The sequence below is a fragment of the Podarcis tiliguerta genome (genome assembly GCF_965153285.1).
Source record: "Podarcis tiliguerta genome assembly, chromosome: 2".
NCBI classification, from domain to species: Eukaryota; Metazoa; Chordata; class Lepidosauria; order Squamata; family Lacertidae; genus Podarcis; species Podarcis tiliguerta.
Window position 1 is genome coordinate 117,757,894 of NC_139535.1, and position 20,916 is coordinate 117,778,809.

Consider the following 20,916-nt stretch of genomic DNA (forward strand, 5'->3'; position numbering starts at 1 on the left):
TTGTGTTCCAAATTTTATATGCAGATTCCTCCTCCCCCCCCCAAAAAGGGCAAACGTTTCTCTCTCTCTCTCTCTCTCTCACACACACACACACACACACACACACACACACACACAGTGAGCAAGACGCAGATGCTGGAAGCTGTGGCTTGAGATTAATTCTTTTGAAAACTGTTTACTTTTGGGTAGCAAAACACACACACACACACACACACTCATGGTCCCTACTGGTGACCTTATGCCACCAAAGATCCCAGTGCGCAGGACCAGGAAAGAGTCAAGTTGAGGAATGCAGCAAGCCTCGGCCCAGAAACATGCTTTTCTAGAACACAATAGAAAAGAATCTCTCCCTCTCACCACATGTCATTACTACTGCATTTGTGGACATGCATGTGCACACAAACTGTGCCCCAAGGACAAATAATAGATGACCAGAGATTGCTACTTCCCCAGGGAGGCAAGCAGCAGCAACTGCCCTTCCATCTGGCGCAGGCCCTCCAGATGTTGTTGGACTGCAATTCCCATCAGCCCAAGCTGGCGAGGGATGTTGGGAGCTGCAGTTCAATAACACCTGAAGGGCTGCTGCAAGCTTCCCCATTCATCTTCTGGGTTGTTCACAGAGACACCACTGCCAGACTTAGAGAAGCTTGTGTTCACCATCCTTCATCCAAACAAAATCTAGTTTAGTAGATTCATGTAGTGAGTGCTCTCCACAAGAAACATCCCTCTACAGAAGGCAGAGTCAGCATGCAGAAGGAAGCAACGAGCCTAATTCTGAGAAACAAAAAATATGCAGGAGTTGGGAGTTATGTTTGCAGCTTTTAAAAGGTTGAATGCATTGGCATGTGAGAATATTCTGCCGTTCTCCTCTACGAGTGTGTTCTCAATTCCTTTCCTGTCTGTAGTGGATGGGAAGAGTGGGGTCCATTGACCATGTAGAATCCTGTCATTAAGCCACTTGGTCAGAGCAAATACCTAAACTACACTTCTTCACCCAACCAGAAATGAAGGAAAGCAGACAGTGATTTAGGAGTAGACCAGCTTACCAAGTAGTAAAGTTACCTACAGTCACATTGAGGGGGCTGGGGCTGGATGTGCTCCTGTTTAATAAAACAGGGCCAGTCCATTAATCCATTTTTCACACAATAAACCTACAGCAAGTAGATATTTTGTGCAATATTGACATTGTGAAAGCAGCCTTATATATGCCCTAACAAGGAGACAATATACTGGAAAATTTGCAAGAACCACTTGGATGCAGTGGCTGCATCTCTGGCTCCTGCAGGGAGCACTGACAGAACCATTTCCCCACAGCAGAATTTCAGGGAACAAGCAAGTCATGTTGCCTTCACCATGTCAAAGGAAATGACTCCTCTCTGTGCTCTCATTGGACAAGCTAATGTTAAAGATCTATAATTAACAGAAAAAGTGCTCTCTTTACATAGTCAAGCACACAGACCCTGAATCGGGAGGTGGCATACAGCCATCATGACCAGAAGCCACCGAGAGCCTTGTCCCCCATGAACTTGTCCAATCTCCTTTTAAAGTCATCTGAGCCGACCCCCAGGATGGAAGGCACAGGCCTCTGAGCAGCAGGAGAGAGTGACCGCTCTCAGGTTCTGCTTTGGGCCTCCCAGAGGCACTTGGTTGGCCACTGGGAGCAAAGTATGCTTTGTCCTGATCCAGCAAGGCTCTTCTTACAATCTCACAAAGCATAATTCTGTCTGCATGGTACTTAGATGCCCACAAGTGTGCATGTTAACATGGCTGGCCGTGTGCTTCTGGGCAGAGAAGGTGCTGTGAGCATGTACACATGTATACATAAACACTCTCAAACATGGATGGCAAAGGGCACGACATTAGAAGGTAGTTTCAAAAATGCTCCGTTTTGGTTTAGTCAAGGGAGAGAGATGAAGCTGTTTAATTCTTACAACCCATCTTGCATAGTGGGCAGGCGGAAATATTACACAGGTACCGTGGATCAGAGACTAGTCCTGCTATAAAACGGAAAGGAGGTCAGTTGTTTTTGAGTCACTATAAAATGGGCATTGGGAGAAGGAGAAAAGGTGGCCAAGGCAATCACCCTTCCAGAAAAGGGCACCTGCTGGCTGGCTCTCAGAGGTAGGACTACAGGGACCCCAAGCACCTGGCCTCTGGCAAGCCCCGCCCATCTGGGGGTAATCAGACAGTCTCTGGTTGGGCATAACATCAACGTTCATCAAAGCCAGGCATGGGGAAGGCACGGGCGAAGGTCTCAACTCGCTGCCTAAGGTCAGACAGGCGCTGCTTCGTCTCCGGGTCAGCCAGCAAGAAGGTTTTGAAGTCCTGGAGCTTGGCTGGGGGAAAAGAAGGAGAGCAGGAATATAAGTAAACCAGGAGTTGCAAAAACACAGGGAGACTGAGGCCCAGAGGGAGGAGTTTCAATTATCTAAGAATGTACTCTTTACTCACTCCTAAATCTGGGGCCAAGCCTGAGAAATCAGGAGCCCCCATTTTGCCACTTTAACCAACTTTTGGTTACATAGAGACACATGGTGGAAAAATCTTGACTTGCTCAACTTCTCTGCGTTAAAAGGCACAGAGCAGGGCCAATAAAGCTGTTGGGGGGGGGGGGGACCTGACCTTCAGAGGATGTTCTGTGACCTCCTGGGTCTCAGCTGAATCAAGGAAATCCATCATTCAGAAGCAGCAAGTATAATTAGTGCTGTTTTTCTAGAAAAAGAGGTACAGGAGCTCACCGTAAATCTCTCCCTTGTTCTCTTAGAATGGCAATGGCACCCACCTGAGAGGTGCCAGAGCTGAGCTCCTGTGAGCTCCAGATGGGGGAAAAAAGCCCTGAATATAATGAGTCTATCAAACAGATCACCCGGATGTCCCACTAAAGAAGTCAAAGTCTCGAGTTAGTGATAGCCAACATGGACTAGTAACTGCAACATGCAAACAACCCATCCCAATTCAACCTGCTAGCTTTTCCATAACACACCAACAACTTACAGGTTTTCTTTTTGACATCCAGCCCAATCTGGATTCCTTCATCCATGAACTCCACCACCTTCTGGAAATCGCCTTCTCGGAATTGCCGGGAGGTAAGTGCAGGTGCCCCTGTGAGGGATTGGAAGAGAACAGCTCTTCTCTTTGAAATAATAAACACCCTGGACAGTGCGAAAGCTCATAAGCAGGAGAAGGACACACACATAGACCTGACAAGGAGTTCAAAGACCTCCATTCTCCTTACTCTCTTTCTTAACCATATTGACGGATTGCCTACAAAAACATCACCAATACCTACCAATACCATTTTCTGCAATTGGTGTGTGTTGGGGAGGACACCGCAGGGGAGGGGGTGGGAACAGAAGAGTCATCATGGATTGTAGTGTCCTATCCCAGTTCAGCCTTCCTTCCCCATTAGTATAAATAATCTGCACTAAAAGTGAACGAATGAATGAAGTAATTTGGGCCAAGAAAACAAGAACCTGGAAATGAGGTGATTTATACCGGTTTGCTTACTCTGCTTAATTTATTATACTAATTAGGGGCAAAAAAATTGCACAAGATACTGGAACTTTCTTTCCTCACTCTAATTTCTGGGATACTTTCAAGCCTATTTTTGCAGCCTTAAGGGCTAGAAAGTTGTGTTTGTTTTTTTTAGATGAGTAAGATTCTGAGCTTGCTGAACTCTGGGCCCAGTACTGATTTCAGCGCTCACAAGATGCATCCATGGAAAGTGAGTAGTGCACCTATTCCCAAATTTCCATATGCTTCCCACTGTTTTTCTCCCTAGCAGTCCTGAGCAAAAATACTTGACATTATTTAAAAAGAAGGCGTCTCAAAGCAGAGTTTAGCTTTTCTTGTGGCAGAATCTGGATTACTTCAGCGTAATTATATGCAGCTCTGAACATCAGAAACAGCCATGCACCTGACTTTTTTATTTAAATCATTGTTCTTACCAAGCCGCAAGCCACCAGGTGTCAATGCGCTCTTGTCCCCAGGACAGGTGTTCTTGTTAGCTGTTATGGACACAAGCTCTAGCACCCGCTCAGCCCGGGCCCCGTCAATGCCTTTTGGTCTCAGGTCCACAAGTACCAGGTGGTTATCAGTGCCACCTAACCAGAGAGATAGAGACAGAGAGAGTATAACCTTCCTAACTCACATCCATTCTCAACACTCAAATAACAGGTCCCTCTCATAACAATTATGATGATCATTAGAATTACCCTGCTAGGTTAAAGACCTTCATAGTTGCTTGCTGACACAGCCTGTTCATTATGGCGGACATGTTGATGGAGCCATCCACCATGAATTTATCTAATCATCCTAGTGACCACCTTTTCCCACCCACCCCACCTCCCAGAAAAAACTGTGACACTGAATTCATAGACTATCCTATGTATTTTTATTTATTTATTTCATAAAATTTATATACTGCTTGGTTGTAGAAGAAGCAGTACTGTGTTTAGAGCAGGGATGCTTAACCTGTGGCCCCTCCAGATGTTGTGAGATGCCATTGGCCATGCTGTCTGGGGCTGATGGGAGAGGGAGTCCAGCAACATCTGGAGGGCTAGAAGCAAGGCACCCCTGCTTTAGAGGTCGATTCATGGAACTGAACACCAGCAGTTTCAAAAAAGTGTCCTATACGAGCACCTTTTTCACATCTCCAAGGTGAAGATATCCTCTTGATTGAGACTACTATATGGTGCTTGGCAGAGGAGGGATTTGAACCAGCACTCCAGTCACTGATCAAAATGCCTTTAAAACTTTCCCACAGCCCTTCTTATTCCACGCATTCCAAATAGCATGCTTCTGCAAACAGCTACAGGCTTTCACATCTCCATATGTGCTACTCACTGGCTAACCTACCCCAACACTTCCCTTCCCACTGCACCAAAATAAAGTCAAGACCCAGAGCTAAATCACACAAGCAGAAGAGTCAGATGGCACGGCGTTGGCTGGGATGTGCCTTTTCAGACCACAGGTGGGGAAGCACGTGTTTGAATCCCATCCCATATTAAAAATTCCCTGTGGCTACCATTAAACTAGAATATCAGAGATATAACTAAGCCTAGAATTCTTCTCCCCTACATACCAATTTCTGTATACGCTGGGAGCTTTTAATATATGAGAATGCCTAAAATGTGCCATCTACCTGCAAGCTGAAATGGTACAGCCCAGTAAAAGCTTCCGCCATGTGACCCCTCTGGTTGTGTGCTTCTGCTCAGAAGCAAACGGAGGGTCCTCACTATACCTGAAACCAGAGTGTATCCTCGCTGCAGCAATGCCTCTGCCATGGCCTTGGCGTTCTTCAGTACCTGCTGGCAATACTCCCGGAACATGGGTGAGCTGGCCTACAACGGAAAAAGGGATGCAAAGCGGGCCAGAATCAGCACTTCTCCTTTAAGCAGCACAGCTTGCAGCATTTTGTCACTCCACAAGGAATCAGGGGCAACACTCTCTCAGTTTCTTCCCAGCCCAGAACTCCAGGCCTGAGAGGGCGAACCTTTTTCAGTACAAGGGCCAGACGGATAAACTTCCTTGGGCCACGAGCCAAGATTGAGTGCCGGGACCAGAAGTAAAAGTGGGCGGAGCCACGCACATTACTTTGGCCTCTATACAGCCATGCAAAAAAGCCACATGTTTCTACACATGTCTTCCTCCACCCACACAAGCAAGAGGCATTATCACATTTCAAGGGCATCATCACCATTTATTTCTTGTACCCCGCCCATCTGACTGGGTTGCTCCAGCCACTCTGAGCAGCTTCCCAAAAAAAATAAAAGAACACACAATATATCAGACATTAAAAGCTTCCCAATGCAGGGCTGCCTTCAAATTTCTGCGGAATGTTGTTTAGCAGTCTGATATCTAACAAGAGGGCGTTCCACAGGGCAGGCGCCAGTACCAAGAAGGCCCTCTGCCTGGTTCCCTGTAACTTCACTTCTCGCAGGGAGGGAACCACCAGAAGGCCCTCGGAGCTGGAGCTCAGTGCCCAGGCTGATCGAAGGGAGCAGAGGTGCTCCTTCGGGTATACAGACATATTCCAGACAGGCAAAACTGAACAAGGAGGGCATGGCCCAAGGCTGGTGAGGGTTGTGGAATGGGGAGAGGGGTGTTTGGACTGGGGGTGGGGGCATGGCCTGAGTGTCCCAAAGGTCAGGTAGAAGGGTTTAGACACCCACATTTGGTTCCTGAGCCTGATATTCCCCCGTCCTGCTCTAGGGAACACTCTCCAACACTGGCACTTAACTGGTCAAAAGGAGGGCAATCAATCAGCTGGCACAATATTGGCAAAATAATACTAGTTAGCTTACCAATACTAGTTATTAGAACTGTAACAGAAACAGCTATGCTCTTGGAAACAAGAGAGAGGGCTTTTTCATCAGTGGCAACCCAGCTGTGGAATCCCCTCTGCAAAGACGTTCATCTGTTGCCTACATTGTTGTCTTTTAGGCACTAGGCTATGGCATATTTATTCTCTCAAGCACTTTAAATGAAACCAAGAAGAAAGAAAATGATGTTTTAAACAATGAGTTGCCCATTCCGCTTTCCAAATTGGTTCTGAAGTTGTGGTGAATTTGTAAAGTACATCTCTTTCAACTGCTTTCTTGGGGTAGCATTATATTTATGTCATTGTCTAGCATTGTAAATGCTTAGAGGGAACTACCCTCGGATAGGAAGGGCAGTATACCAAAACATGAAATAAAAAGAAATGAAAGCTAATCTTCTAAAAGATGCAGGAATCTAGCATCTCCTAGCAGAATTAAGAGAGCCAACATACTGGACCATATAGAGGACAGAAGCTTGCTAGGAGAGTAGCAGGACAGGGGGCGCCTACCCCTAAATGGGGAGTTTGTGCCCCAACGCCAGCAGGACGGGGGAGCAAAGGGCCCTTACTGCTCCTGTGAGGCAACATTTTTGATTAAAAGGTAGCTCCTCTCAGACATAAGAGAACTTGATGGAACAGCATATATATATATATATATATATATATATATATATATCAGGCTCACTGGTTCATGAGCTGAATTTTCAGAATCAGGACCATGGAAAGAAGGATTGAGGGCCAGGGCAGGATAAACACAGGGCCTGGTCCAGACCACAAAGGCAAACAGGCAGGACAAGAGAGACAAGACCTGAGCACAAAACAAACGCCAAAGCGTGAAGGCAAGGCGGGTTTCAAAAGGAGACAGAAGAGCTTACTATGGGGTACAGATTAGTTGCACTGAGCAATGCACTTGATTAGCCAATCAACAGCTTTCTTTTGCAGGGGCTGCTGGGAAACCAAGAGTGAATGTTGCTCATTTCAGGCCATGGAGGGAGCCAAAGTGGTGATACAAGTTAACGTCGAAATTCCTGTCCAAAAGGGTATGCAGGGCTCTTATTCCCCTTTCCCACCTGTTTCAGCGCCACAGCGACAGCTGCAATGGCATGGTTATGGGGCCCTCCTTGCAAAGAAGGGAAGACAGCAAAGTTGATCTTCTCTTCCAGATTGTAGGGAATCTCCTTGCCAGTCTTCTTGTCTATGGAACGGGCACCTTTGCGGTAGAAGATCAGTCCAGACCTGCATGTGACAAGAGTGTGGAAGTGTAAACACGAAAGTACATCTATCACTAGGGCTCCAACCATACAAGGCTTTTTGGTTAGGGTTAGGGCAATGCCCACTGAAGCTTCAGAAACCAGAGAGGAATCTGAACAGAGTTTCCAATAGCTGCAGACAGTCCTTGCCTTTCCCATAACCAGCAAAACTAAAAATTATGCAAAGAATTCCATTTCTATTCCCCACACCTTTTGCCAAAAGTCCTAACTCCAGTATTTTTGACCTCTCGCTCAGAGAGCACTTTGCCCTCTAATTACCCTAGGCACAAGATTGCAGGTGCAGCAAGAGAGATTTCACAACTGGACCATGCTAGCCATGTTCACAGTTCCCGAGCAGATTAAGTACCATTATTAAGGCATCACAGAGGGTCTTCACAAACCCCAAAGAGATGAAAAATGAGTGAGGAACCTCTGGCCCTCTCCTCCTGCAGTGGGGAACACCTTGCGGGCAAAGCCCACACTCTTCCGCTGAGTTCACAAAGAGCAGGGGTGGGGGAACCTGACGCCCTCTGCATGTTGTTGAGCTGAAACTCCCAACATCCCTGCTCATCGGCTGTGCTGGCTGGAGCTGATGGGAGTCCACCTGGAGGGCATCAGGTTCCCACCCCCAGATGATGAGGACTGATGCTTCCCCACCCCACACTCCGTCCTTGTCATGCTCACCTCGCTCCACGCAGTGTCTTGTGAGTCGTGCTAGTGACCAGGTCAGCATAATCAAAGGGAGAAGGGATGACTTTGGCTGCCACCAGACCACTGATATGAGCCATGTCAGCCAGCATGTAGGCCTTCACCTCTTCACACACCTGACGGAGAAGAACCAGGTCAGTCTCCTGCTCACACGCTCCTTGCCACACGCCTCGCAAGAAAAAGGAACAAGCACCCTTGCACTCCAGCCCAAAGCCAGCTACTTGCAGATCCAAAACTATTAGAAGCAAACAGGTTCCAGTTGAGCCATAACACTCACGTTTCCACTGAATTTTACTATGGGGTAGGGAGAATACACATCATTCATTCAGTCATTTTATTTGTATGCTGCTTTCGCCACAAACCCCCCAAAAACATGCTCCAAGCGGCTTACAACAAAGAAACCAAGGATGCATTTCAAAGCCCTACAACTGCCTGCCCTCCCACTGCACCCAGGGGCTACCTTCTTGATGCGGGCATAGTCAATAAGGCGGGCGTAGGCACTGGTCCCAGCTATGACGAGACGCGGGCGGAAGAGTCGGGCCGTTACTTCTAGCTGATCATAATCAATCAATCCTGTTGCTGGCTGCAGGGAGGGAAGTTAACGCATGGGGATTAAGCCAATATTTCTCCCTTCACCCATAAATGCACACACAGGAGAGAAACATCCCATAAAGCAGGGGTTGGCAATGGGCTGCCTTCACACCAAATCCAGCCCACATATGAGGACGAGTTATCTTACGACTCAACTGCCCCCTTGCCTAATGTCTTGTTAAGATGCTTGTAGCTGGCTGAAGCTGCAGACGGTCTGATGTCCCGCCTTTCTAAGACAGAGATGGCTGCAGGAACACCCAGCCTATGAAACCCCAGAAAGGGCTGCAGTGAGTCAAGTTGGGATTCTTTTAGCTAAAAGACTAGGATGCCTAGCAGGCTGCCTTCTCTGGTTCAGACCAGCTGATATTTGAGATCTTTTGAGGAGACCATGACCAGCAGATTGTCATTTGGTGGCAACATGGATGAAAGCCCTTCTCCACCAGAGGGCTCACCCTCTGGAATAACCTCCCTCGGGTCTCTTGTGAGGCAGAGACCAGAATACAATAGGAAATTTCTAACAGATCTTTCTACTGTAATGTGAAATCACTTTCAGATGCTTCATTGGAAGAGACTCATAAATGAAATGAAATAAATAATAGCAACCACCTTTAAATGCCTGTTTAAATTTATTAGAAAACAAAACACCAAGGTGGTTATCCCCAATAGAAGCTGAAGCAAATAAAAAATTAATATGAGTGATAACTGGATACCTATAATGAATTGTTAGACTTTTCAGAAGGAGAGCCAAAAATGAGAAAAATAGAAGAGATTAAAGAATTTGTATCGGTTAAATTATCATCAAATCAATTCAAAATTTAAGATAGATAAGAAATTGGGATTTGCATAAAAACCATCAAAATTTGAAAAATGCTATGATCCAGAGATAAAATATTTAAGTTATTTTTATTCTTATTACCTTGTGCTTGACGTAACACAGTATGCATTGATGATATGATAAAACAGAAAAGCGTTGTTGTTTTTTAAGCCTCTTTAAGCCTTACGTTTACCCAAGCTTACCCTGGACTTAGACTCTTAGTTTTGAATTCTGCACGCTGTTACATTTTATTTGTGATCATTTTCAAAATAAATAAATCAGAAGAGAGATCTTTTCTTTTTTTGCCACCAGGTAGCCTCTCCACCACCAGTTTTATTGGCTGCCAATACTAACTGAGAATACAGAACTATAAAGACGCTGCTGCTGCTGCCGCCTCCTCTCCTTCCCAGAACAAGGCAGCATTGTTGCGAGAATGTTTTCTCAACCTCAGGCATCTTTGTGTAGCTGGCAGAGGCAGGCCAAGTGGTCGAGCACACAGAGAAATGACACTTCTTGGGGAGGAGAAAAGAGGAGAGGATTCTCTACATTGCCTTGGGGAAAAACAGCAACTACACTTCAGAGCCACTCAGGAAAAGTGGATGTGAGTGAACTGTGAAATTATCTCCTTCACCCGTAATCTTGTGCAAGGGATAATCAGTGGGCAAAGTGCACTCGAGAAGTGAGAGGTTAAAGATAAAAGAGGCTGAAGGAACAGCACAGAGCCATCTTGACAGTATTAAAACAACAGGTGCCCAAGAAATCCAAATCCATACATGCTTCGCAAACTGAGCACACCTGCCAAATTTCAACTCTTTTCTTTACGTGATTTAATCTGCATTCTTTAGCACTGTGCATAATGTATTCTAATTTGGATAGTTATGAAGAGGAACAAGAAGCTACACAGGCTATGGAAGACCTCTTCTCAGATTCCTGAAAGGATTACTTCCAAGCATTATCTATATGTGGTTAAAAGAGCTTGGCCCTTGTTTGCAAAAAAACTAGCAAGGGGAGAAGACTATGAGGGCACCTAGATCATCATCATCACCATCATCCACCCTTCACCCGAAGGTCCCAGGACAGGTTACAGCAATAGTAAATGCATCATAAAAACAGGCTCAACAGGCCCCTCCCCTTTGACTGCCAGGCCATTTCAGCCAAGTCATGCCCACCTGCCCCATACCTGACATCATAAACGCCATCAGATGTGGGGCAGGTAAGGTCATGGCTGAGCAGAAAGAGATTTTGCAGGAACAGTCAATCAGCTGGACTGCAAAGCCCTGTGTACCATCACAAATGCCCAACAATCAGCTGACCCATGGTGTATTGATATAGCACCCAGGACTGGATCGCAATGGCTGCTTCACCCGGAAGTATATTGTGGGTGAAACTGCCACTGCTGAGTCCCTCTGCCACCAGCGCTCAGCCCGCAAGGGAGAAAGAAGCTGCTGCTGGCCACTGGCAGCAGAGGGACTCAGGAACAGCAGCAGTTTCAGGTGCCCTTTCTCTGGCTGGCCCTCATACGGTTGAGGGGCCGATGTAGCTTGTTCCTCCCTTGGCTGCCCGCTTGGGCAGGTGGCTCCTTTAAACTTCTCCGTTCTGGGGTTGCCTGGCTGCCCGTCCCTCAGTGGGGAAGTGTAACAGTGCCCTCAACCCGCCTCTGGCTTGCGCAATCTGGAGGTGCCATTACACTTGAGGGAGCCTTGAGAACGGAGCCCATCAGGCTCCCTCCGTTTACAAGTGAGTGGAGAGCGAGCAGGCTGCTTCCCCCTCCTAGGAGAAAGAGGTAGCTCACCTGCCCCTCACCCCGACATCGGCAGGGCTCTCACCATCTTCAAGCAAGTGGGGAGCGAGTGGGCTGACTCTTTCTGCTAAGAGGAAGAGGCAGCTCGCTCGCCCCCCACGAACCCAAAGGCGGAGGGAGCCCTGAGGAGTGAGCCAGAGGCGGGGTGGAGGCTCCTTTAAAATTATCTGTTCAGGGGCGCACAGCTGCCTGCCCCTCAATGGAGAGACTGGGCTTGCTCAGCTGGGGGCGGGAGCCTTCTCGCCCCCCACCTGAGCAGTGCAAACAAGCTGCATCATCCCAGCCCACGAAGCCCTTGGGTGAAAGTGCCTCAGTTCCAGCGCTGAGCACTGTGGCAGTTTCACCCCATGCCTTGTGGGTTGGGGCCAATGCAGCTTCTTTCAACTTCACGGTGTATCACCAGGTCACAATGTCTGGCTGGTGATGCATCGCAGTGTTGAAAACCTAACATTGCCCAGCCCTACACTGGGCTTTAGAAGGCCCAGCAATCACCTGATAGTCAGGCTTGTCGATTGCTACCCAAGGGTGTTGCAAAATGCTCCGTTCAGGCTGTACCTTTGCCTGCATTGTTTGATTTCAAACCATGTGGGCAAAAATGGGTCACCTGACATCTTTATGATGTAAAGTGATTGGCAGGTGGGTGGCTCCACACACCTGTCAACCGTGCTCCATGGAGGGTGGGAGAGACAACAATCTGGGCCACTGGACAGATCCAGTTCTCATCTGCCGATACAAAGGGGGGGGGGGGAGGCGAGAAGAGACACACCACACAACGGCGTCTCCCTCTCCAGGCAAGGCAGCTGACTACAGGGTAGAGGCAGCTGATGGTATGTAGAAGGGCTGTAGAACTGCAGGCAGGATCCTACACAGACTCTCAGCACAGAGGAAATGGGTGGGGTGGTGGGGAGGGGGAAAGGCGCCAAACCCCCTGCCTAGCAACATGATGCTGACACAAACCCCCACACTAACACTAGTCAACAGAACAAAAGTACAATGCCCCCCATCTCCCTTGCCCCCTTTCTCCCCCCAGCAGCAAGATGTCTATGACAAAAGTGACACTCACTAAATGTAAATGAACTGTGAAAAAGACTATGAATTGAAAGTGGAGGTGATTCCCTGTTTATCTGTTTTGAAACACAGAAAAATCTTAATAAAAACTATTTTTTAAGAAAACCACAGCTAACACTTCACACACAACGGCGTACATTTTGTATACATGAAGGCAAATCATTATTATCATCATCATCCGCCTCCCCACGCTGAAATCAATTAGATTGGCAAGTACTACAAGCAAGGTCTACTTGGTGGTGGCCCTATAGTTGTGTAAATCCCTCCTGCAGCTACTTTTCAGTTGGAAGGTTAAGCTAAATTTTGATTACTTAACCACTCATACCATGACTGGTTGTAAAACTGTTTCTTCTAAAATGCTTTAAAATTGTTTTTATGAGCACCATGTGAAATCCTGCTAAACTGCTGTTTTAGTGATTGGACTGAATTTTATTGGAACAAGAAGTTTCAGTTTTATGTTTCATTTATGAATATAAGCTGCTTTGGGGGTATTTTGGAATAAGGAAGGATGGGACACATTTCTGTTCACTCACATTCAGTTTGTAGGGCATGGATTCGAAGAAGATGGACGTGGCCGAGATGCGTTTGATGTCAGACATATACCCATGCGTTAGGCTGCAAGAATAGGGAAGACATATTGTCAGGAGATAATCTAAGCCCCAGTCATAGCAGAACTCTGACCATGGGACCAAGTAAGAACCTTCCCACCCAAATGGACCCACAGATTAACTAGTTATTCACCCTCAAGTAGGACAGTCACTTCCAAGAGGGATTTTCTATGTGGCAGAGTAGGATCTAGTAACTACACGAGGCAAAGCATGTCCCCAAAAATACGAGTTCAAAATCTCCACAAAGCAGAGGGAGAAAGGAACCAGAAGCTTCTACAGACACAAAGCTGAAAAACCAATTGCTATATTAAACTGACTAAGGGCCAGCAAATTTCGCTTTGTCAGGGGACCATTATCCTGTGGAGGATTTTATCACCAGTGTGAAGAAAACCCACAATGCCCTGAACCCCCCACAAAGACCCTTGTGTCAGCATTGCAGTCCTTCTCCTTCTACCTCCCCATCCCGGTTCCTTCAGTTACACCTTCTTCACTTGGGCCTATATTAGCCAGGCCAGTTCCCAGTTCCACACCCCACTTCGAACGTACTGGCCTCCATCAGGCAAGTCCAGGCCCATGAGTCGCTCGTGGGGCTGCAGCAAAGCTGTGTAGGCAGCAAAGTTGGCAGGAGATCCGGAGTATGGCTGGACATTCACCCCCCAGCACTCGGGGTCCAGGTCAAAGGCCTCCAGGGCCCGGCGTTCACACAGCAGCTCAATGCGGTCGACCACCTCAGCGCCACCATAATACCTGTGCCAGGATGCAAAGGGGAAGGCAGAATTAGAACATCAACAGCCCACAGATCCGTGGCCCTGGTGGCACCATTATCTCTGAACCAGAGAAGACGTTGAGAAACAAAGAGAGACCCCTCTCTCTCCTCTTCATGCCACAATGTATAAAGGAGGTTGCCAAGACCACCATCCCCTAGCAAAGCCTCCTGCTGCCAGCCCAGTGCTCCGCAGCTGACTTTTCATGCGCCCGCCTCTTCGTTACCATATTCCTTTCCCAGATGACAAAATGCCCCTCCCCCACCTCTCGTCACTCCTAATATTTCATCCTAACATGCTTCTGTGGGTGATAACCAATCAAAGAGGCAACAGCTCAGGCCCAAGATGAGCCCTGCCCAAGTCTCTTTCACTCAGGCCCCTTCCAAGGAGGACCATTCGATGCGTCAAGCAAACACCAGGCGCACCGGGACAGTTCAGTGGCGGTTGCATTCTGTCTCTTCACTGTAAGAAACAAGCCCCAAGCTATCCAGGGCAGGAAGAAGAAAAAAGAGGACTTTTCTTCTTCATACGCAGTTTGTGCACCTTCTCCCCTGCCCAGCCATAGCTTCTTCCCACTAATGCTAAGTCTTCCTTTGGCTTATTCCCCCTTTCACCCCCTTCCATCCCTCTTCCTTGGTGCCCTTAGACATTACAGTGTGAGCTACTCTTCCCCAGGTTCATCCTGTGACACGACTTTGACATTTAAAGGCCCACAGCGATGCTGGTTGGGGCTGTGAATCCCAACAAGATCTGGAGGGCCCCCACTCCCCCATCTAATGGGAACCACTATTTTGCCCCTTGCTGTTCTTCCTTAATGGCACTTCTTTTCTGCGATGTTTGTGGTTCTCCCCCACTCTCCACTGCCATCCTCACAAGAGCCTGGTGAGGTAAGTTGCACTGAGAGACTGTGACTGGCTCAAGGTCATTCAGTGAGCTTCATGACTGAGTGGGGATGTGAACCCTGGTCTCTCAGGTCTTAGCCCAGCACTAACCCCGGTGCCACCGTGACTCTCAGGGTGCTTTTCCTGCATTCTTGCCCTCATGTTTTATCTGCAGCCCCCAAAAAACTGACGGCACCAGGCCTAACATCTCCGCAACTCAAGCCCCAGTGATACCTACTTGAGAAGTTTTTAACATCTTTGCATCATTTTTATCCACTGCAAGAGTCTGCAGGCCATCAAACCTGGTCAGTCTCTGCTCACCCACTTTCAGGACCCTCTATCCCAACCCATTACTGATTTATTTTACCCAGACTGTCTCGCTATTAAACAATGGCATTACCTCTTGCCAGGGTAGCCCTCTGAATACTTGTTGTTGAGGCAGGATCCAAGAGCCTCGAGTGCAGCTCGGCTGCAGAAATTCTGGAATTTGGGAAAAAGAGTTTCAAAAGGTAAGAGCTCCCCATACTCCTTGATATATGGAATGTGTTAAAATAGTATGATTTTTGTAGAGTTGTATTGATATTTTTTCACCCCCCTTTTTTCTTTCTTTTTAGCTCATTTCCTATGTCTGTATTCCTACTGTGAAGTATAAGATACACTAGTCATCAATATTACTTATATCTACTGTTTATCAAAATGTGATTTGCCATTTCTCTTCTACTGTATTTTATTGTTTTCTAAAATTTGTGCAAAATTAATAAGCAGTATTTTGAAAAGAAAAGATGAAGGGGTAAAGAGAGAAAAGAGAGAGAAGGGAATCACACTCAAGCAATAGATAGAGAGCTAGAAACATTTCATCCCTCTTATGCCATGTTCCTCAGACTGTGTGCTTCTCTTTCCAGGTGAGTAAAAATGGAGTAACTTTTTCACCTTGGAATAAGATATAACTAAGACCCAAACAAGATAATGAGTCTTGCTCTGCAATAGTCTATCCAGGCTTGTCATTTTGAAAAGAGAAATAAGAATTGCATCCAAAGGGGAGGGCCAAATAGATGAGAGAGATCCAGGCTGGGACCACAGTGAGGTGCAACTTTGGGGTGATGTAGCAGCTGGGGGTGTGGTGATCAGAGCACTGGGTAGGAAGACATGCAGAGAAATGTCATACATCTCCTTCTGTCCATATATCAGGATCTGGATTCAAAAATGAAAAACTCAGACTAGTTCTATGTCAGATTAGAATCCCTCTTCCTTTCATTAGCTTACGCTATTTTATTACTCCAGTCATTTCTAAAGCTAGTAGGGCCGGCCCTATCATTAGCCAGAGTGAGGCGCTGGGCAGGGGGCAGCAACAGCCTCTCTGGCCATTCCTTCTGATCCCTCCTGGTACTCCGTTTGAGGACAGAGCTGTGTGTGCACTACACTGCCAGCCCTGTGCTCCTGGAATTAGCCTGATGCCTAAAGTTGTGGTGGAGAAGGCTGTCCCATTGCCAGCACTGAAGTAAGATTGAGCTGCCAGTCAATCAGCTTTTGTATGTAGAGTAGGGGAGGGAAACCTCTTGTCCTTTGCTTCTGGCAGCAAAATGCCTTGGGCCAGCTATGCATGTCATATATACAAGACCATACCTGTGAGTTGGATCCAGATTTAGTCATGCTTAGAGCGGAACCAATGAAATGAATGGGAGTCATGTCCCATTGATGTCAGTGGGTCTAGCTTTAAGCATGACCTAATCTGGATCCAACCCCTATGCATTTTGCATTCATGAACCCAGATTAACTACCTTTCCTTTGTATTCATAATAACCCATACATCCAGGTAAAGATTATAAAAGCAGAGGGGGTGGGGGTGGGAAATCCAAAAGCTTTTTTCTTTTCCTTTGGACACTTAGGTTGAAAGCTTTTCCAGCCTTGTTAAAAAGACCTCATTCTTGAAACCTAAGAATCTGAAATATTTTTAACAGTCCTGACTTTAAACATTTTGCATTTAAACTGTGCATTACAAATGTTTTATTATTTATTTCTCAAATTATTATGGCACTTTAAAACTAATGAGCTCAAAAGCACCAACACCAAAACTTAAACACAATAAAAAGAAGGATATAAAACATCATTCATTAAACAGCAACTAAATTATAAGAGGAGAATTAAAACCAAAACCCAGTTTAAAAACACAGCAGCTAGTCCTCATGAACTATTTATTCATCAAATTGCATACTTCAAATGAGGTTAAAGGAAGCCTCTCCTCCTGTAATTTACTAAGAAAGAACGCTCAATCGCATCCCTTGGAAAAGGCCAAAGCTGTAGTCAAGCATTCAGCCTGAAGACACAAGGGCCAAACGTGGCTTAGGGGGCTGGGGCTGAATACACTCTTACGGCACTCTCAAGTGTGTAAGAGAGCTGCTGGATCAGACCCAAGGCCTGTATGACCAAGAGAGATCCCTTACCAGGAAGGAGACAGCACTCGCCAGCCAAAGGATAACACCCTTTTGTGCTGCCCTCCGGGGCTAAGGAAGGAGGCACCCACCTCTGAGGCAATGAGCTCCAGACCCCGGCACTGGCGATCCTTCTCCTGCTGCACCAGCGCCCACATCTCAGGGTCACTCTCGGCCAAGCTCTCCTGCCCCGTCCAGCCTGGCGTCTCTTTGGCCGATGCAGCAGCTGCTTTGCTGTGTTGGGCCCGCAAACTCCCCGCAGCCTGGCAGCATCTCCGCAAGGGCTGGCAAAAGGGAAGGGAGAAAGAAAGGAAGAAAGAAAGAAAGGATGGAAGGAAGGGTTATATTAGCCTGGCCATCCTAAAGTATTTTGAGGATTCAAGCAGCGTTCTATCCACACATTAGAATGAACAAAGGGCACAATCCATCTTGGAAGTTTGGCTGCGCATGTTGCAATCCAGGCACCTGCTCTACCGGAGCAAAGATCCAAACCTGTTGGATTTCTGGGAGACCCATGAGACCTGCTTGACACCAGTAGTAGGAGCCTTTTTTTTTTTTGAAAGGTTGCAATTAAATCAGGCCTATAGCCAATAGGTGACATGTTGCAAAATTGTGTAGATTTCTCTCCCCACCTGCCATCGTGTGTGTGTGTGTGTGTGTGTGTGTGTGTGTTCCAACCAACCTCTCTTTCTCTCACTGTGTATCATCCCACATGTGGAAAGTACGTCTGTGCCTCCTCATTCTAGAAGTAGACAGCCATCTTGGATTTGGGATTAAGTCCCACCATAAGCAGTACACAGAGAGTTTACAGGCATTCACTGGCTTCCCTAACATTAAAAAAAACCCCCAATAGACGTTCACAAAAAGAACCACGAGTCTTGGAGCACCTGACTGACTCTTGACTGCAAAAAGCTCACTGCAACAATATTCAATATCCAGCCAGTATCCTCCATGTTAGCCTTCCTGAACCTGTGGCCCTCCAGGTGTTACTAGGACTCCAACTCCCGTCAGTTCCAGCCAGGATGGGCAGTTTTCAGGAATGATGGGGCTTGTAGTCCAACCGTATCTGGAGAGCTACACATTCCCTCTGCCCCTGCTACATGCCTTCCACACTGGCTCTGGTTAATGGGAGCTGTAGTTCCAAAACATCTGGAGGGCACCAGGTTCAGGAAGGCTGACACAGAGAATAATGCCTGAATAGGGCTATGGATACCAGCCGAAAATCACTGAGCAAGCTTCATGACTGAGCAGGGATTTCACATCCCAGCCCAGCTGCAAGACTCCATCCACTATGCCATGCTAGATCTTGGAGCTGCCAATTGGGGCTTCCTCACCGCCCCCCTTCCCTACTAGCAGCTATGTCCATTTCAGAACTAGGTTATTATCATGCAAACCAGATGGGTGCTGAGGAATTTATATTACAGCTTTCTGTAATCTAAGGCAGCTGTTGAGCCCAGTGGGAGATTATGAAGTTTGGGGGGTGGCAGGGAGATAAATCATCCAACCAACTAACATATATAAAAAAGAAGTCTAGAAATCTGCAAATAGTTGAAGTTTATCAGCTTCTTTCCGCGTTGCCCCAATGGACCTACAGAATAGCATTTGCTTGCATTAACATGGAGAGTTTGGGGAAAGGAGTAATTTCTTGCCACTTCCGTCACTGGAAAAGCGACACAGTGAGAATTCTCGAAAGAAAAAGCTGGAGTGGTGAGGTGGCAGGAGGAGCTGCTTCAAGGGCTGCTGAAACAGAGCGGGCTTTGTTATGGTGTTACGTTGCAGATGGTCAAGTGAGCTTCATTTGTGCAGAACAGCAGACACAACAACTTCTGCTGCTGCTGAATGCTGAGTTGGCAAGTCCAGCTTGGGGGGGGGGGGGGTTGCATGTGCAGACGCACAGTTTGCTTTTTCTTTCCTACTTCTTTCCCACATGTTTCAAAGAGAGGCAACACAAATGCCAGCCAACAGCATTTAAAAGGAGGCAGTTTTTCTTTTTAAATAAAAAAGGCTGTACTTTGAAAAAGCATCTACAACTCATAATCACCTCTGCAGATGATGTAACCGGCTCATCTAAGTTGCATCAGCAAGGAGGGAAAACTCAATAATGCATCTTGGCCTATGAATGAAACACTCCCTGCATCATTTTAAAACCATCATCGTTTTCTAAGCAAAAGTGATTCTACAAATTGCAGAGGTTATTTGTTTTTTCTTGTAAAGCGCAGGCACAAACTTGTTTCTGACTGCTGGATAGAAGGGTTACAAAATATTTACAGTTCACTGGCTGTGGAAACTCTTTCCTTTTAATTTTGAGTTGTAATCATGTTACCCAATGCAGATATCTTTAGCCTGCGAATCAGGAAGCCGTTTTCAGGGGGTATGTCATTTTATTGACTGGGTTCAAGAGATCAAATAGCAGCTGGTGCCAGAGAGAAGCCTCTGCCAAAGAGACTTTGGTAAGGTGATAAAGCAGCAAAGTTGCATTTGTACCTGTTCCTCCCACCCCACTTTCCCCCCCTCCGAACCTGGGCCTCTTTCTGCCAATTTCCCTTTCTTTCCCTCGAAGCTGCAATGTCAGATAGGACAGTGAGAAAGGGAAAGAGATGCTACAAAAATTAGCCTATAAAAGTCAGCAAAGCGTGACCGAGACTCTATTATCAGCTGAAACCTCTCCCAGCAGTCTTGGGAACGTCAAGATAACTCTTCGCCTCGCTCGGTGCCGCATCCAAGAGCCATTAAGCCAGAATTAAATAATAATTGAGCTGCAGAATGGCGCACAGATCGGTGCTGCTATCAGATCCCTGCCTTTGAACCCTCAGGCGGGTATATAAACTCCTTACCCAAGAAGCTTGCCTCTCCAAACTTGCACGACTTAACAGTCCCATTTGGGGCGCGGGGGGGGGAGAGAGAATGCCATCAGTGAGGACAGATCTTCACTCACTCGAGGAGCAAAACAACTACTTCCCCAGACACTCCAGAACTGAACTGTCTAGGGAAAGGCCTCCTGGAGAGAGAGGGCAGGATGGAGGTGTCGCTCAGGTCAGTTCCACTTTACAAGTCAAGCCACGCGCACTCGCCCAGGTGCTCCAAACGTCCGCAGCCACTGAACTCCAGAGCACTTCGGTGAAGTTGCGCGTGGGACTAAGGAAACCCCTCCCCCCCCTCTCCTTTTGCATCTCTTCCCTACACTCAACTTAGGAGATCCCAGCAGATCCCACCTCCTCCCCACCTCCTGCCATTCGCACCCCACGCCTTACCTTAGCAAAGTGTCTAAAGGGAAAAGGCAGCATAGCAGCCTAAGGTGCAGAAAGTGCAAAACCCCCAAACTGTTTTGCTAGTTGTTGCTCACGCTAAGTGAGTCTCCAAGATCTGAAAGGAGGACGGGGGGCTGGAGGAAGGGAAACACGTGGTTCTCCCTCCGCCACTGCCAGTTACTACCGGGTTCAAAAGGTATCATGGGAAATGTAGTTCCTCTCTCGCATTTGTTTGAAGTCAGCCGAGCGTCGTTCCTGAACTGGCGGATCGCCCTGCAGGCTGCGCGTAGCAGCTCGTACTTGTCTTGCATTTGAATCCGGACAGAAGCTCCCGCTCTCCTCTCGCAAAAAAGGGAAAGTATAGGCATCAGTAACATGTCAGGGAAATTTGCAATTCTGTAAACAAGAATTGCAAAACTATAGATTGCCTGTTAG

General features: G+C 47.1%; 1 protein-coding gene and 1 long non-coding RNA gene across 2 annotated transcripts; both read right to left on the bottom strand.

Moving 5' to 3' along the window:
- Nucleotides 1–1,905: 1,905 nt before the first annotated feature.
- SHMT2 (serine hydroxymethyltransferase 2) lies at nucleotides 1,906–20,814 on the bottom strand. The gene is made up of 12 exons (XM_083428271.1): nucleotides 20,485–20,814; nucleotides 17,326–17,517; nucleotides 15,205–15,284; nucleotides 13,706–13,906; nucleotides 13,085–13,166; nucleotides 8,738–8,860; nucleotides 8,254–8,393; nucleotides 7,390–7,555; nucleotides 5,243–5,342; nucleotides 3,948–4,103; nucleotides 2,995–3,102; nucleotides 1,906–2,336 (listed from the first exon to the last, which is right to left on the bottom strand). Exons 1-12 carry the CDS (start codon nucleotides 20,515–20,517, stop codon nucleotides 2,209–2,211), a joined length of 1,509 nt encoding a protein of 502 aa, XP_083284397.1. The 5' UTR covers nucleotides 20,518–20,814; the 3' UTR covers nucleotides 1,906–2,208.
- Nucleotides 9,186–13,015, bottom strand: LOC310671937. The gene is made up of 2 exons (XR_014508294.1): nucleotides 12,675–13,015; nucleotides 9,186–11,353 (listed from the first exon to the last, which is right to left on the bottom strand). It is a non-coding gene; the product is annotated as an uncharacterized lncRNA (long non-coding RNA).
- Nucleotides 20,815–20,916: the final 102 nt, after the last annotated feature.